Consider the following 16,549-nt stretch of genomic DNA (forward strand, 5'->3'; position numbering starts at 1 on the left):
ATTGAAAGAAACACACAGGGACCTCAGTGGCAGATGATGAATGGATAAGGGCGTTTTGCATAAAGCCTGAGGAATGAGATGCGTGACCACAGCAGGGTTTGACCACTGGTGGTACAGATGGTTTGGTGCGCTGACTGGGTGGGTAAGAGAGGATTAATTCTCTCTCAGCCCGCAGAGACTTCTTTCACCTCCTAAAATACACCGCGGCTGTTAAGACAGACCGAATTCTGAATTAAACTTTTCCCCTCTTTGCCTGTGGGCCCTGAGAGCTAGATCAAATATGGGAAAACAACCAAAGTAAAAACAAAATAGACTTAAAATATCCAATTAGTAATTAATTTCTTATCATATATCAGATGTAGAAGCTGACTTTTTGCCAATTCAAATTCTGGAGCAAACAAGTCATACTTGGAACAGGAATCCCGGTCAAACAATGATAATATCTTTGCTGCTAATCTGGAATGTTTTCTCTCTTCTTAGCTACATTGTAGCTAATGTCTTGGACGTCTCAGAGATTCATAACACTTTGGGGCTTTGAATAGCAAAACATGAACAAGAGTCAAGTGTGTATGTCTTTGCTAATGTTCTTGAATAACACCTCCTGGGACTGATTTCAACAGTCTGCGCTCTCCTTCCTTGTCTGCAAGCTCTGGTCTGCAAAATGTGGAGCACCATCTGTTGTTGAACTTCTTGCTGAAAAACATCTTTCTCTCTTGACAGTCTCAAATTTAATATCAAGAGAAGAAAGATACATTATCTGTCCATTTCAAGGTGTTTCCCAGTTTAATAGTGCCCCCTCTGAAAAATATAGTCTTTTTGGAAAGTCGTTCAGCTGTGTGGTTTATTCTTAATCTCTTAACTGTTGCTTTGCCACTTGGTAGGCAACATTTAAAAGCTTTGGAATGGGGCCAATCTGCTTTGCTGCATCCAAAAACTGTTGGTGCCCCTCACACTGTGCTCTGTAAAGCTCACAGGCCTCCCTCTTTGACTGCAAAAGTGCATGTCCCAAATACGCTCATAAATCTCCTTTTCCTTTGTTGCCAGCAGTGTTTGCAGTGGTTGAGCAGTACAACGTTTTCATTGTTTCGGCTGCTGTTTGCACAATTTTTTCGATTCCTGCTGTTCCCTCCAGTTAAACTGATGATCTGCATGTCCGAGCGTAAGCTTTGAAATGAACAATGGTCTTTAATGCTTTCTCTGAATGAGATGAATGTGTGTAAACTGTGATTTACACTTGGTCTTTGATGACCGTCATTTACTTTCCCATTTACCAAGTAGCCCTTAAATTGCCCCAATTATGTGTGGTTCTTATGTAATAGGGGGTTTTTGGCTGACGCTCCACGTTGGAAAGAGGTAAATGGAACCATTAAACATTTTGTTTAAATAAAAAGAATAATGACTTGATTTTCCTCGGCAGGATAGAGCGACTCTTGTGTTGATTGGTCATAAACCCGCTGATGGTTCCAGAGGTTTGCCACTCGTCACTCTGAAGGTCAGGTCCAGTCCAACACAAAGAGAACTGAGACGGGACAAAGTGACAAGGCTGGGAGCTATCGGGTTGTGTGGTGTGACCCAGACTGCGATGCTCATGCCAGACACCTCTGCCTGCTGTCAGACTGTCTTGTTTAGACAGTCTGCTCAAAGCCAAATGGCTCCATCTAACAACCAGACGAGCTCTTCATATCAGTCTATTTTCTGCATTAGCTGCTATAAGCCAACAATCTGAGCCATTAGATGTGGGTTCGGACTTTGGTATTCTCAAACAAATCAAAATGAAAAATGAGCTTTGCCAAGGTAGACTTGTGCTGGGCTTGAAATGCTGCGAGGGCTGGTGAAAAACCATTTAATATCGCAGTCCTCTCCAACCTACTTGGCATCCTCAGCCCAGAGAAACTAGGTTCTCTGTCTGAAATACATTAGTTGTGTCTGACTAGTATGCTTTATTTCACATAGAGATTTATAGAGAGAGAAGATAATGAAAGCACCTCCGAGACTGAACTGTTAGTGAATGAATCAGCTGTGGCCCATACGTTACCGTGCAATGCTTCACATAAACACTGTTCTGGCCTAGTCATGCAGAGTGGGCTACGGAGATGGTTTAAGATGTAAACAATTCCTGAAGATCTGGGTCACTACGTTTATGTGTGTGTGAATATTTTGGGTGAACAGATTATAAGACAAATCCAGAATTTCTTTTTGGAGGCTCCTGTTTCCCAGTGGGCAACTCACAGAAACAACAGTCACCACTGGGATGATGGGAAGTAGTGTTTTCCAGGCCCCCACTACGGAGGTTTCCTGGCACTTAAAAAAAGCCACTTAACCGAATTTCTCTATGTAACCCCCCCAAACGCACTCTCATCAAAACTTCAAAGTACACCTAGCATTTTGCTTGGCAGTGTAATTCTTTGGTTTTTATGTACAGCATCAGCAGAAGCTCAGAGATCAGAGGGTTTGCAGCCTTTTTGACTGTCCTCCAGTTCTTGGTCCTGGCTTGACTCTGTGCTGTTTGAGCTCCAGAACTACCTCCTCTCCAACTCATCTGGGTCAAGGGGCGCGGCTGGAACTGCCATTCATGCTGCCTGTCATGCCTTCATGAGAACTAATATTCATATGTCGTAATGCAGCGACGACTTCAAAGATATGTAGCGACTGAGTGCCAGATAATACTTTCGCAACTCACTGGAAGCTGTACAGTTATTTCATGCGCAGTGTGGACTCTTGGCCATCGTTGTGATTTGTAATTTCCTCAAATGTGATGAGGTTTGGTTCTAATTGCTTTTCATACATAAGAAGTGAGTGATGATGAGTGGAGTTGGACAGCGCCAATGGCTTTATGTCTCAGTTAGAGGCCTCTGTTGTTATCAGATATAAACTGATGCTTTGATCAAGTGTTTGGACTTATTAGAGTTTAAGGACTGATTGTTTCTCTTTGAATGTAATTATTGAGGAAATGTTCTGAACACGAAATGATACATGAAATACACCCAGTTAAACCTCACGCCATATACAATCTGACTCTCCCTAATGTAATCAGTGTCTGAATGATTTGGCCTCAGTAATTTGACATGATGTCTGTCTGTCTGTCTGTCTGTCTGTCATACTATCTTTCTTTGCTGATGCTAATAGAAGATTATACAACAAATAGATCTGACCAGGTAAACTGTCATCTGCACATTTAGAACGTGATCAAATCAGGAAGAGAGCACACGTCCTCATTGCTTAAAATATTACTCTGCCATCTCCATGGAAACAATTTACCTACCAGAGCTGAATCAAAAACCAGTAGGCTACAATATTCTTACAAAATGGATCGTTTTGTTATTAATTTTGATTTGAATCAACTTTCCTTAATGAAGACCATTTATGGTGCTATTAGATTACTGCTAGACTGCCCTGTTAAAACAGGTGTATGCCTTCCTTGTGTGCCGCAAGCCAGATAGCAGACAGTTTTGTTACCCAATGGAACCATTCTTTTTGAATATTTTATGAATATTGTGTTAAATGAAAACATGTTGTGAATTTCGGAAATTATTATATCAATGTTTTTTCAATACAGTTTGACTTTTGGACTTTACCTTGCTCTCATCATCAGCTGTGCCAGTGAGTCAGTCACAATGTGATATCTTAAAAAACAGCCTATGTGTAACACTTACGGACGTAGTAGCTAAATCTGTCCATGGGAGAAAAAAAAATTCAACAGGTATCTTATTTACAACATGACTGAGCAAGCAAAGCCATTTTGTCTTTATGTGTACGGTATATATTTAGTTTGGTAAACCCCACAAAGCATTAGCAGTAGCTCAAGTTGGCTGGCTGACTCAACAGTTACTAGAAATTGTCTCGGTTGTTAGGTAGTAACTAAGATTTGGCCTACTTGCTAGAATAGTTAAGTAGGTTTCATTACATGTGTGTCTGATGGTGTGACTGAAACCAAGCGCCAACCTCCAGGGCTGAAAAATGAAGCCAGCACAGAAGTGCCAAAAGCTGCAGTTCTTTGAACAGCCACTTGAGGCTGGCTTCAGAAGTGAGTCAATCCCCATTAACCCCCAATGTTAACATGCCCAACTTAACAGCAGAAATAAACATGTTCATAGTCTGGTACAAAAACAGTTTTGGTTTCTATACCTAATTTCCCTCTTCATGACAACTGTATAGGGGTGGATTTATACAAAACGTACTCGTTTACATTTTATTAAGGCTTAAAGTTATGCATAATTAAGGGCTGGCCATTTTGAGTGACAGGCTGTCTGTCGCTACTGTTCTTGGCTTCTTAGTCAGATCCACCCCTTCCTCCTGCACAGTGCCAGACTTTTTTAATCCAAATATGGTCACTTCTGGCTCCAAAAATCCAAGATGGCGACGACAGTAATGCCAAACTCGAGGCCTCAAAATGGGAGCCCACAAACCAACGAATGGGTGACGTCACAGTAGCTACGTCCATTATTTGTCTGTGTTCCAAACACAACATTTCAGAAAACACAACTCTGAGTATAACATCAGTGTTGTTTTGGCTGCTGTACAGACCCCACACATTTCCATGGAAAGGGAGATAACACTAGCAAAAAGAGTTTTATTTTGGAAGAAAATTGCCCCATAATATGAATACATTTATCTTGTATACATGTACATTTATACATGTTATCTTTTATTTTGTCTGTAACTGTTGTATTGCAATATTTCAATCGTGGGTGAGCTTTACCATCATTATTTGAGGTAAAACTCTCATGTAATATTGCTTAAGTCCAACAATAATAACTTCATAGTAATAAGGACCACTAAACTCACAACTTTAAAATATATAAACTATGTTAGCAGAATAAATTAAATATATTTTTCCAATCATTTTTCTTTTTCTCATTTCTGTCTTTGGACCATATGCCCATTCAGCAGCTCTCTTATCAGCACCATCAGAGATTTAATTAAAGCTGTATGGCCATCATTTGATATCCAAAACATTTTCCCCATCTGTATGTTCAAACCATGTTCCATGCAATCTTGGCAGAGGTCTTCAAAATTGCTTTCAAGTCACCCAGAACATGGCGGGGGAATGGTTCCTCCTTGGATCGCCGGGGCCTTGAAGTTCCTAATGATGACATCAAACGTGCAGAGTGAGTCGTGCTTGCCCTCGCCGGCCTCTGATCTGCAGGCAGAGAGGGCAGCGGTGAGCTCATGATGGGAGGAAGTCACTTTGCCATTGAAAGTGAGAGAGACAGAAAGAGCAACATCTGGCTGAGCCGAGGAAGTGAGGCAGGATGCTTGCGGGCCAGGTGTCACAGTTAGCGATGGAAAAACCCACTCATAATCTGGAGTGGACGGTGTAGCTGGGTCAGCCACCTCCTGTAAGTCCTCACTACCTTGACACCAGCACCTCTTGTTTCCCCGTGTCACATCCTATCTCCGGGCCCCGCCCTGGAGATTCAGGATCTGGGTCAGCAGCTGTCAGCTATAGGTGCTGCCTGTTGTCTTTCGAAAAAGATGACGTGAGAGACCATTATCAAATGTTTGTCTCCCTTTTCATTTAGTGTCCCATTCCCTTGGCAGCAGGAATGTGGTTTCTGAATAAAGAGGCATGCATTGGCTTGTGCTACATCTAGCACAGCTGGGACAGGGTGTGTATGTGTGTGTGCAAGCATGTGTGTGTACACGTATGCATTTTTGTGCAGCGCGCACATGTGTTTATTTGTCTGATTATCGTCTGTGGGTCCAAAGAGCTCATTCAGTGTGTAAATACGTGGTGTGTGGCTAAAAACCACATGTAATAAATGTTAATGCATGGTTTATATCCTCATTTGGGGTTTGATTACACCCCAATTACCTTACAGGGCCACAGGTGTGCTTTGTAGAGCTGTTCTTCTGATCTATCCGGCACAGTTCATCTTTGTCTTGCTCTGCTGACTGTCTGTCTGGGCTGATCAGTGGGATCCAGATGTTTTTCGCAGGGCTGAATCCCAGCACTCCCCGAGCTTTTCTTACACCCCCAGAGCCAAGGTAGGAACGTCTGCCTGTCTGTCTGAGCGGCACGCGCCTCCCCCAGGTCGCTCACATGAGCTCAGCTTCCAGGTCGCGCAACACAGCTCTCAGTAATTGACCCAAATCAAATGCTCACCGGTAAAAAACGTGCCCCTCGCAGCCCTGGACGAGCTTTGTTCTTGACCCTAGTTTTAATACTTCCTCCAGCCCGGTGCAGCGCGCAGGATGTTGCTCCCTGGTTGGCCACAGTCAGACAGAACAGGGAGTTCATAATCTAGTCAAGCAGACACAATGGGTGATGGAAAGGTTTAGTAGTCCTGATGGAAAGATCTAATGTGTTTAATCACACACTTTTCTCCGAGGCCAACCACACACAGACGCACACACAAACTGAAACCTGTGAGTCTTATTCCCTTTGGTTGCCTGATCCTTTATTTTTTGGTTAATCAGTGATGAAAAATCTTCTCTTGCGAAATGTCTTTAATGTCAAACAGAATCTTTTCATTAATTAGCAAAGGGTCACGGCTCTGTGGCTTACAGCAGATGTTAGTTGAGAAACCCTTTGTGCTTAAAGAATGATATGGTATTATTAATTTGATTAAAACAAAATTATTTCCAAATCATTGCGTCTCATCTATAAAATCAATTAAGCAAAGCTATGACCTAAGACAGCATGTTTGTCTCGCAGGAATATTATTTTCTGCTTCACACACTGACCACGCTTAAATGGATTTCACGGTGATGCGCGTACATTGCTGATGGGTGTTTCAGTGTGAGTGTGTATGTGTGTGGGACATTAACGTTTGGCTGAGGTCATATGTTTATGGTCTTGTGATGATGTGACAGGACCCAAGTGAGACGGGGACCCCCTGACTCCTCCCCTCAGCAGACTGGGACCTCCCGCACTGTGAAACGATATCCATCATCCTCTGGGCCTATAACCTCCAACGCTCTACCCAGTGGCAATGGCTACGCAAACGGACACAGCAGTGAACACAGGAACTGGCATGGATACAGGAACGGGCATGGCTATAGCACCCACAGGCCTACCAGCGACAGCCAGCTGCACGGCCAGTACAACAACGCATTATTACCCCCAGGTAAGAACTAAAAACGTATCTATTACACACTGTAAAAAGAATATCATAAAACTTGGATCTGGTCTCACTTTACATGCATACTTAACATTTCCACTCTCCTTAGCCACGTCAAAACAAACACGGCCTATTATGGCTCAATTCACAGACATACATACACATGTATGGTGTCATCGTTGAATGGAACATTAGCCACAGGAAAAAAAATTGGCAGCTTCCCAGGCTTCACTTCCCTTCTTCCACTGTCCAACCACCCCACCCCCCTCTGTGGTCTGCATCACACTAGACAGACAGACGTTTGATATGAAAGCTGCATACACTATGTATGCGTGTGTGTGTGTGTGTGTGTGTGTGTGTGTGTGTGCTCTGCTGGCCCACAATCCGCTGGAGGGGAGTGTGTGTGTATTCTTGTGTGTTGATGCTTTGATATCTTTGGGAATCTGCCCTGTCACCTCTCCGACATGACAGGCACTGAACCCTGGCGCCTCTACCCACAACAAAAAGAAATGTGATCTTGTCTTTCCTAATTTTTTATTCTCCCTTCACTACTTCATCTTCCTCTGATCCACCATCCAGCATACACAGCTGTCTGCTGTTCAGGCTTCTCTTGTTTTTTAGTCCTGTACCACAGCAACGGCTGTTGAACTGCTTCCCACCATTACACAATGTTAACTTGCACTCAGGCTCTCTTTTTTTTTTTTGTCTCCTTCGCGCATACACACATCCAAAACACCTTCTCCCAAAGATAAAGGGCTTGGAGGCAAGCCTGATACCTAATAGTATTCTTTCCCCCATTTGTTGGCGTGTGGTGCATCGCTCATTCAGCTGCAGCGTGCCACTGCCCAGCCGTCAGCACACACCCTCGCACACTTATAAACCTCCCTTTGCCCAGACGGGGAGTGTGTCACAGTGAGGCTGAAGGAGGAAGGATGCAGCTCGTCTCCAGCCTGTCTCTGCTACTGCTCCCGCTCACCCAGGTGTGTGTGTGTTTTCCAGGGGCCAACCTCACCTCCAATTTGGACCGCATCAAGATCGTCTTCACGCCCATGGTGTGCCGCAGGGTGTGCAGCGACGGGCACTGCTACAACAACTGTGAGAAGGGAGACATCACAACAGTCTACAGTGAGACCTCGCAGCAGCAGCACCAGCAGCAGCAGCCAAAGAACCAGGGCTTCCGTCTCTGTGAGTGTCAACTTTTGGGCCTCCGATTATCATTAACCCTTATCTTTCTTGCCTGCTTGCCATCCTTCTTCTTCTCCTCTCCTCTCCTCTCCTTCACTGCCTCTCTTGTTTAGTTCTCTGATTCTCACACACTTTCCCTGTGTCTCCATCCTACTTGCTTATTTCTTTTTTATGGGGTGAGCTTGACAAAATGGGTTCCCAGTGGCATGCTGTCTGCTCTGAATACCAGCCTCAAAGAGGAGGCAGAGTGGTGGAGATTAAAGCTGAGAGCTACGTTAAAAACTCTCACTGTCAAAGAGAAAGAGAGACAGGGAAAAGCGGGAGAGATGGGGGTAGACCAGATTAAAAGCGGGCTCTGTAATAGGGGGCTAATCTCCCCCTCGCACACACACACCCACGTGGAGCTGGTGGTCCCACGCTCCCAACACTTAGCCCCATCTCTTTGCGGTTTACACCTCGCGGTTGGCCCCGCCGTTAACCATTTTACGTGCTCCCTGGGAGAGCAGGAACGAATGAAAGAGGAGAGGGAGAGGCAGAAAGGGAGAAAGAGTAGCAGCATGAACAGGATTTTATAGGGATTACATTAAACCTTCCATTTATCCGGGGGGCTTTGCTCCAAATTCACACAGGAGTGTCCATGGGAAGGGAAGGGGCGGTCAATGCCAAGGGTAGGGTCGTACCCCGGCATGTTTCTTAGTTTTCTCATCAGTTTTAAGGGTCCAGCTAAGGCTCAGCCTAATTACCACTTGTGGATTAGAGGGTGCACATACCGCACACATACACACACAAGCCCTCTTCAGTCACATAAATACAAACTCACACATGCAACCAACCTTCACTTAAGTGCACCAGACTCTTTGGGGAGGACCTAGCTGACTTATGAATATATAAACAGGTTGATGTTGCAGATTTATGTGCCCATTAATGGGGTTTTGGAACATGGCGTAGATACTCCAAACACTTCAGCGTCCTGGCAGAGGCCTTCCCCAAGATTACATTCCTGGCACCTCCACGCCTTCCTGAGCAGCGGGTTTGTTTTTATGCCCCGTTTTTATTCTCGAGAGATCTCCCTTCATTATACAAAAGCATGTGTTAAAGAGTGCGTTAAAAAGAGAGTGCGTTGCCATTTAGGCTTGCATCCTGTTATTGCTTGGGGTGTGCGTGTTCGTCGAGGAATGTCAAGTGGACAGCAAACAGTTATCTCATGCTGTTGTTATGTTCCCTACACGGTGCAGTAAAATCTGGCTGGGTAATTATAACAGGCTCCCTTGATACGCACCCTGTGTACAGCACTTACTTAAAGCCTGATATTAGATTGAGTAGAAGTCTGTTTATTGAGTGAGAAGTGTGTGCGTGTGTTTGGTTGTTAGAGGTTGTTAAATGGACAGACAGATAGGCAGACAGGGAGCGTGGCGCGCAGTCGACAGTAGGTTGTTGTCTAAGAATAGTTCCTGCCCCATGCCGGAGTGGGACTGGCTTGAAACAGAACAGCGCAGACCTGCATCCCACATTGAGAGGATTTAATAGCCTCTTTGAGCTGATAATTTAGCCAGTATGTCTAATCAGAGGAGGCCTTCCTGTGTGTGCGGACACCAATGCTGAACCTTTCTCTTTTTCCGCATCTTTTTTTCTCGCGCAACTTATTTCCTCATTCTCTTTCCATCAGTGTCTCTTTTCTGTTTTCAATCTATTCACATTCTCCTCTCATAATCCCTTTCATTCCCTGTTACTCTTCTATTCTTATTCCATCCCTCCCTCTCTTCATCCTGCAGTCTCAATGTTATTAATGTTATGTGACAGGGAGCTCATTCTCTACATGCCATAGAAACTCTCCAGCGTCTCTCTGCTCCCTGTTTGCACCCTGTTAGTGTGTTACTGTCTGTCTCATTGAGACAGAGAGGATGCAACTCATGGCATGTTTGCATCACTAGCATTCTCTTTCATCCCATAGTATATGGGCCATCCATATCTCCAGCTGTCTTGTAAAGCAGTCCTCATATTCGTGGTGCGGTGGTGCTGCTGAGCCTGAGAGGTGCTTCACTTTTTCATTCTTCGTGCCCCAAAATGGTGCTTTTATTATTCGTCACGGTTGGATAGATTTTTTTCATTTGATAGTCTTTGATGTTTTGAGTTAGGGGAGGTCAGGTCAGAGCGAATCTGTAGATGGGAGCAGGCCCAGGTATGTAGGGTGCTGGGCTGGCACCCATCCCGTATGCCAAAAGATAAGGCCAGTGAAAGGGCTGTGAAAGCAGTACTGTCAGACACCATCTGGACAGTGCTGGCCTTTCCTCTCTTTCTCTCCACATGGTGAATTGCAAACTATAAATCAACGTATATGGTTCAGAGCCAGTTGCCCTACTTTGAAATTTTCTCCAAGATGTGATAGTTTGGGAAATTTGCATTGTTTTCCTGCTGCCTGCCAGGCAAGTGTTCCATACAGATGTCCGTGTACTTGTTTTAAAACAGGATGAATCACCAGTCATCACCACGCACAGGAGTATGTAATTACTGATGTGAGGCAAAACATGCAAGTGAAAGAGATGCGGCACAGGACCCTCAGGATAAAGTTGAAACTGGTGTCTGGTTGGACCAAAGAGAACAGCATGACCATTGCTAACCGTTTGCAAACAAAGCCTGTCCACATGAAGCCTCGGTACATGCCCTTCCTATTAGGACTACCCCTTCTGTTTCTCATTAACGGATCCTTGTGCATGAGGATGCATAAATCTGCGCAATTAATTGTGGCGTGTTGTGTACGCAAACAAATCTTTCACTTCTAAAACCTCTTCATATTTTTCTCTTTACCTCTGACACACCCCGCCCCTGTGTTTCTCTCTTTATCCTCTCTGCAGATTTCTGTCAGATACCCTGTCTTAATGGAGGGCGATGTATCGGCAGGGACCAGTGCTGGTGTCCATCAAACTCAACAGGGAAGTTTTGCCACCTGCCAGCCCCGACTCCTGCCAGAACCGCCCCTAACAAGGATGTCAGCTCCCAGGGATCTAAATCTCCCTCCCACTCCATGTACACTCTACCACTGTCTAATCAGCAAGGTAATCCCCCAGCATTGTGGCCAATGGCCATTCATACCAGGAAGCAGAACAGCAAAATTCACTGGAACCGCTTGTAGAGATAGTTAACGTAGCTGGCACACTAGTTATTAACATGCTAGTGCTAATTAGTCTCAATATCTTTTGTATTTGTACTGATCTGTTTACAGGCTTCATATTGAAGATGGAAAAAGATGTTCTCCAACTGACATGCTTGATTAATGTCAACCTCAGCTCCAGCTCACTTCCCGTCTCATAATAATTTTGGCAGCTTTTTCAGATTTAGTCTTGACTTTAGACCAACATGCTCATTAGTTTTATTATTATTATCCTTTGATTTTAGTCAACAAAAGTTATTATATTTTAGTCAACTTTATATGCTTAGTTAACAATAAGACTTATCCTTCACTGTTACAGATTGCTAACTTACTGTGGCATAAATTGCAGGGCAGTGCTCTTTAAAGTGTCCCCTGAGGCTGGTTGTAATCTTCCTTCCTAATTTGTGGCCACAGGGATCTCTCCGTCTCCCACTGCCACAGGGCATTGTGTTTTCACGTCTCTCAAATTATGAATAAAGTGTGTCCAAAGATCCATTCTGTTTTTCCCAACTAAATCCTCTTTTGCGTTGAAGCCATCATCTTGTTGTCATTAACTCGCTGTCGGTTTGGATCATCATCACCTGTATTGTTGGTAATCTGCACACATCCCTCAACCAATTCAAGCAGTGACATTGCTTTTATTTTGACAGACAGACTAGACACACAATTGGAGGAAAAGTTCCGATTCCATTCCAGTTTGAATGTCCGATAGTCCACCACTAACATTTTAGTCCTATCTTGTCTCGTCAATGAACACAAAACATATATATTCTCATAGTTCTCACTATTTAAGATCTGTTTGTAGCTCGTGAACATCTTGCCTTAGTCATGGAAAAAAAAGGTTGTTGATGAAAACTTTTCATTATAGTTTTTGTTAATGAAAGTTACACTGTTCTGTGAATCATTCCTCTTCTGTAGAGTTGTTTATACTCTAGCAGAGGAGGGTTAAATAAGGAATGGTGCATCACCGCTAGGTTGTTCCATTCTGGATTCTCTGGCTCTTCGTTCCTCCAAAAGTCAGCACTGTGAAGACGAGTTGCTATTGGTTGGTCACAAAAGATTTATTCCCCTGATTGCAGCTATTCCAGGGAAATTAATTTTACTGGGAAATTCCACTTTTTTAAAGGCTGGTGTTGCTCCACTTCTCCTTCTTATCACAGTTCATGCTTTTTAAGACTACTCCTTGATTTTCAGCACCCTGTAGTGCTCTGCCTATGCTGGCCAGCAGCAGAGGTCAGACTCTGTTTTGAGCATAATAAGTAATGGATGACTCAGTGGAAGTCCTCATATTGTTCACACAATGCTGCTTTTATCAAACAGAGGTGGTTATTAGAAACAGAGCAAGGCCACATCATGAAGTTATACTGTAAGACTGAATGTAGAATATTTACTCACTTTACATTTCTTCTGATATTCTTTTTTTTATTTCCTCCTCACTCAGCATCTCGCTCGAACAGTAAGTAGAAGCAGAAGCTTTGTCTTAGATAATCTAAATTCCACTATTCCATCCTTCACTTTGAATTAAATTAAATAATGGTAATTAAATGACATGAGTACAATATGTGTATTGTCATGTCACACAAAGAAATAATCCGTCCTGTTTGTATGGTTTATATATACACTCTGTTTCATGTCCAGAACTCTTGATAAGTTCTATTTCTTCTCCTTGGACTCTCCCTGCCGTCTGACTGCGCGACTATGATTCATGAGTGTGGGTCAGGATTCTGGGAAAAAACCCTGGCACTCCCTGAAGATAGATGCTTCCCCTCTGTCAGAGGGACAAAAGAGCTCATTCTCGGCATTGCAACATCTTCTCGGCTCTTCAACAAATCTGTTTTCGGTCTTTAAGATGATTTGATTTAAACCAGAGAATCCAAAACTCTTTGTGTTGTTGTTGTTTTGCCGTATCTTAATAGTGTCTTCATTGCCGGGAATTCCCCATGTAGATCTCATAACTCAGTGATGAAGCAAGCTAAGTGTGTGTTGAACAAGTTTGTGCAGGATGTTAGCTGATAGCTCGCAAACTGCAGTATGTATATACAGGTTTTATCCCTTGGCTGACAATGCTTCCACTTACACTATCCAAAATTTGAAACTATAAACTATCCTCTATATTGTATAAACTGTGGGTCTCTCCTTTTCCAGTGTCTCTCCACCCATCCTTGGTGAACGTCCACATTCAGCACCCTCCAGATGCCGAAGTCCAGATCCACCAAGTTGCTCGGGTCCAGCCTGGGCAGAGACCGGCGACCACAGATGGGGCTCACTCTGTCCAGCAGCGCTCCCAGCCTGGAAATGGACATGAACCCACCAATGAGCAAAGCAGCAGGCAGCCACACACCAGTGGGAATGGGAATGGGAATGGCCACACCAGATCACAAAACCGTCAGAACGGACACATTGGAAGATGCTTTCAGGAAACATTTGATGGACAGGTATTGTGTGAAATCATTAAGTCCACTAGCTGACAGAGGTGTCAGTCTTAATACTTAACCCTTAAGTCTCAAGTTAGTCCCAAGTTACTCTGATGAGGATCAAACAAGCCATGTAGAGTCTCTGCTAAACATTGAGCGAGACAATTAAGTCATTGCTCAGGTCAAGCAAGTCACAAGTCAAGCTAATAAGTTAGCTAAGAAAACACATTCATATACTTTTCTTGTGTTTAACATAATCCTTGAATCCAAATCTTATTATTTTTTTCACTAGTCCCCTCCATGATAGCAGCCTCTGCTTGTCTGCTGCGTCCTAGTAGGTTGCCAGGTTTCCGCACATTCCACTAGGAATCACCCAATCAAAACAAAACGCAACTTCTCAATATCTAGAAATATCCAGTCCTCTCGAATCATTTCTAAGTCTAAGTCAAGTCTTAAGTCATCACTACAAGTCGAACCTAAGGCAAGTCTTTTATCAGTGTTAGTCAAGCAACTCTCAAGTCTTCAAATTTGCAACTCATGTGGCTCAAGTCCCCCACCTCTGCTAGCTAATGTAAGCCACCTGGTGTATCCTAGCCCATCGTAGGTGTTGACACCAGTGAGTGAAGGTGTTGTTTTACCACAGATACCATTATGTTCTCCTTCCGTCACCCTCTCTGATTGCTGCTGTCTCAAACAGGAAGTGTGCCTGTGGCTATGATTTATATCATGTCCAGGATTTATGAGTCCTGACCACACTGGTCATCTCAAGTTCCACCAGTTTCCCAACATAAGTCGTTATGTGTAAGGATGCATTCAGAGCATAAAGGTTAAGCTTAGAAATCCAACCCATGTGGTCCTGTAATGGGAAGACTTTCATGGTGTGTACAGTACCATGCATACAATATGGCGCACACTGCAGATTTACTGTCCTCTGCATGGTCGGGGTAATGTACGTATGTCACAACAGACATGCATCAAAGGGAAAAAGAAGTTAGGAAAGGGAAGTGCTTAAATGGCAGTGCGTGAGTTTGGGTAATCTGAGTCTTAATACAGCATATGTTTTCTTGGCTGTGATAAGGTGTTGTGATTGACTCTTAGTGTTTATGTTTGCAGTTGCAACAACACAAAAATCTGCAGTTGAGTTGTTTTTGCCAGCAATATTCCTTGAACAAGTTTGTTTGTGCTGATTTGCAGTTCCTATTTTCTCTACTCTGGTTTCACAGAGAGCTTGAAATTAAACCCTCTAGTCACATTGATTTTTCAGAACCCCAAAAGAACTACCCCAGAGAAGGAACGTACAAAAGCTTTTGCCGGTAGTTTTCCCTCTTCTCCTGCCAGTATGCCAGTTTGGTGTTCTCCAGATGAATGTCCTCTCTGTTGCCTCTTTAGTTTCATAATTTTCTATTGGCCAAAAATCCAATAAGTATGGCCTGATATCAATCTCTCTTCACAATTAGCCAAGTGCCTTAATAAGGCATGCCAGGAGGTTCATAGCTGTTCTTCAGACTCACTGCTTATGTCCTCCTCCTACTAACCAGTCTCAGATGTGTCTGGTTCACTCTGTCCTTGCAGATAGGTATACACGCACATTCTGACACAAACACACTTACAAATCCTGCCTTAGCCAACACACACACATATCACAAACAAGCACGCATGCACAAACATGTAATACTCCGTTCTCAGAACTCGTTTCATAGATTTGACGCAGATGTGTGTTGTTGTAGTGTGGCAAGCCCCTGCCAGGCCTAACCAAACAGGATGATTGCTGTGGAAGCGTGGGTGCCTCCTGGGGTCTCAACAAGTGCCAAAAGTGTCCGACCAAACCAGGTAAGCCCTCCTGACTCAAGCCATCAGATCTGAGCAATTTTTTGTTCCGCTCTGTTCCATTACATTCTTAAATCTAATCTATTTCTAATCTGGTCTAAATCTGTTGGTATTATTTTCTGTTGTGCCTTTGGTATGTTGAGCTCTCACTTTTCTTGTGCTGTTATTCACATCAGTTCAAAACAACACGATGCAGCTGGGTTCTGCTATATATTAAGGTGTTTAGTCAGTGATGCCTGTTATATTCCTAAGCAGCAGTTGTTTGTGCTTGGTGGATTTTTACAGCATTTATCACAGGCCTAAACAATGCTGATGACTGATGAGGATTAGCGCACAGCAGCCTTCATTAGAATCCTCAGAGGCGGCTGTGTGACTCGGCCATGCACTCAGTTGTAAAAATGAAGCTGTTTTCGCTTGCATAAAAGTCAAAACTGGGAAGCAAATGAAAACACATTTAGCACCAAGATGAGAGCCTGGCAGGAGTGCCACCCAGCCTGCGGGCAGATTGAGCCAACGTGGCCTTGAAAGAGTGAGGAAATGAACAGCCGCAGTTCGGCTGCTTCCCAACCAGAGCTGCGGTAGGTTTCGGGAAACAGCAGGAGGGCGGTTGCACGCCGGCAGGCAGGGTGGGTGGTGACACCCTTCACTGTAGATGGAGACTTTTACTCGGCCTGACAGCTCTGCGTGTCATTTTGAGGGGCGTGATTAGGTCCCTTTGCGCTCGTGCAGGACTCGCTATTAAGAGCCTCATGGGAAGCAGCTTTGGTGGCACATGGGGACATTTCCTGGCATTCTCACATAGAGTCATATTATGGCCATGCCCGCAGATGTCAGTTGGCTGTCAAAGTCCTCATACCCTGTTTAATGTCTGACCGGACCTTAATCAGAAGCAGACATCATCCCTCACTGTC

General features: G+C 43.9%; 1 protein-coding gene across 2 annotated transcripts in view; it reads left to right on the plus strand.

The window, feature by feature from the left end:
• The window catches only part of LOC126401239 (latent-transforming growth factor beta-binding protein 2-like), a 103,113-nt gene that overhangs the window by 31,066 nt on the left and 55,498 nt on the right, over nucleotides 1-16,549 (plus strand). For both annotated transcript variants that reach the window (XR_007571051.1, XM_050062360.1), the window contains exons 4-8: nucleotides 6,817-7,070; nucleotides 8,064-8,249; nucleotides 11,102-11,302; nucleotides 13,543-13,832; nucleotides 15,539-15,641. Coding sequence is in view for 1 of the 2 variants with exons in the window: in XM_050062360.1 (XP_049918317.1) it covers nucleotides 6,817-7,070; nucleotides 8,064-8,249; nucleotides 11,102-11,302; nucleotides 13,543-13,832; nucleotides 15,539-15,641 (1,034 nt within the window). In the remaining variant the exon portion in view is untranslated. The remainder of the gene's footprint in view (nucleotides 1-6,816; nucleotides 7,071-8,063; nucleotides 8,250-11,101; nucleotides 11,303-13,542; nucleotides 13,833-15,538; nucleotides 15,642-16,549) is intronic.

This window comes from Epinephelus moara, chromosome 14 (genome assembly GCF_006386435.1).
Source record: "Epinephelus moara isolate mb chromosome 14, YSFRI_EMoa_1.0, whole genome shotgun sequence".
In the NCBI taxonomy this organism is placed as follows: Eukaryota; Metazoa; Chordata; class Actinopteri; order Perciformes; family Serranidae; genus Epinephelus; species Epinephelus moara.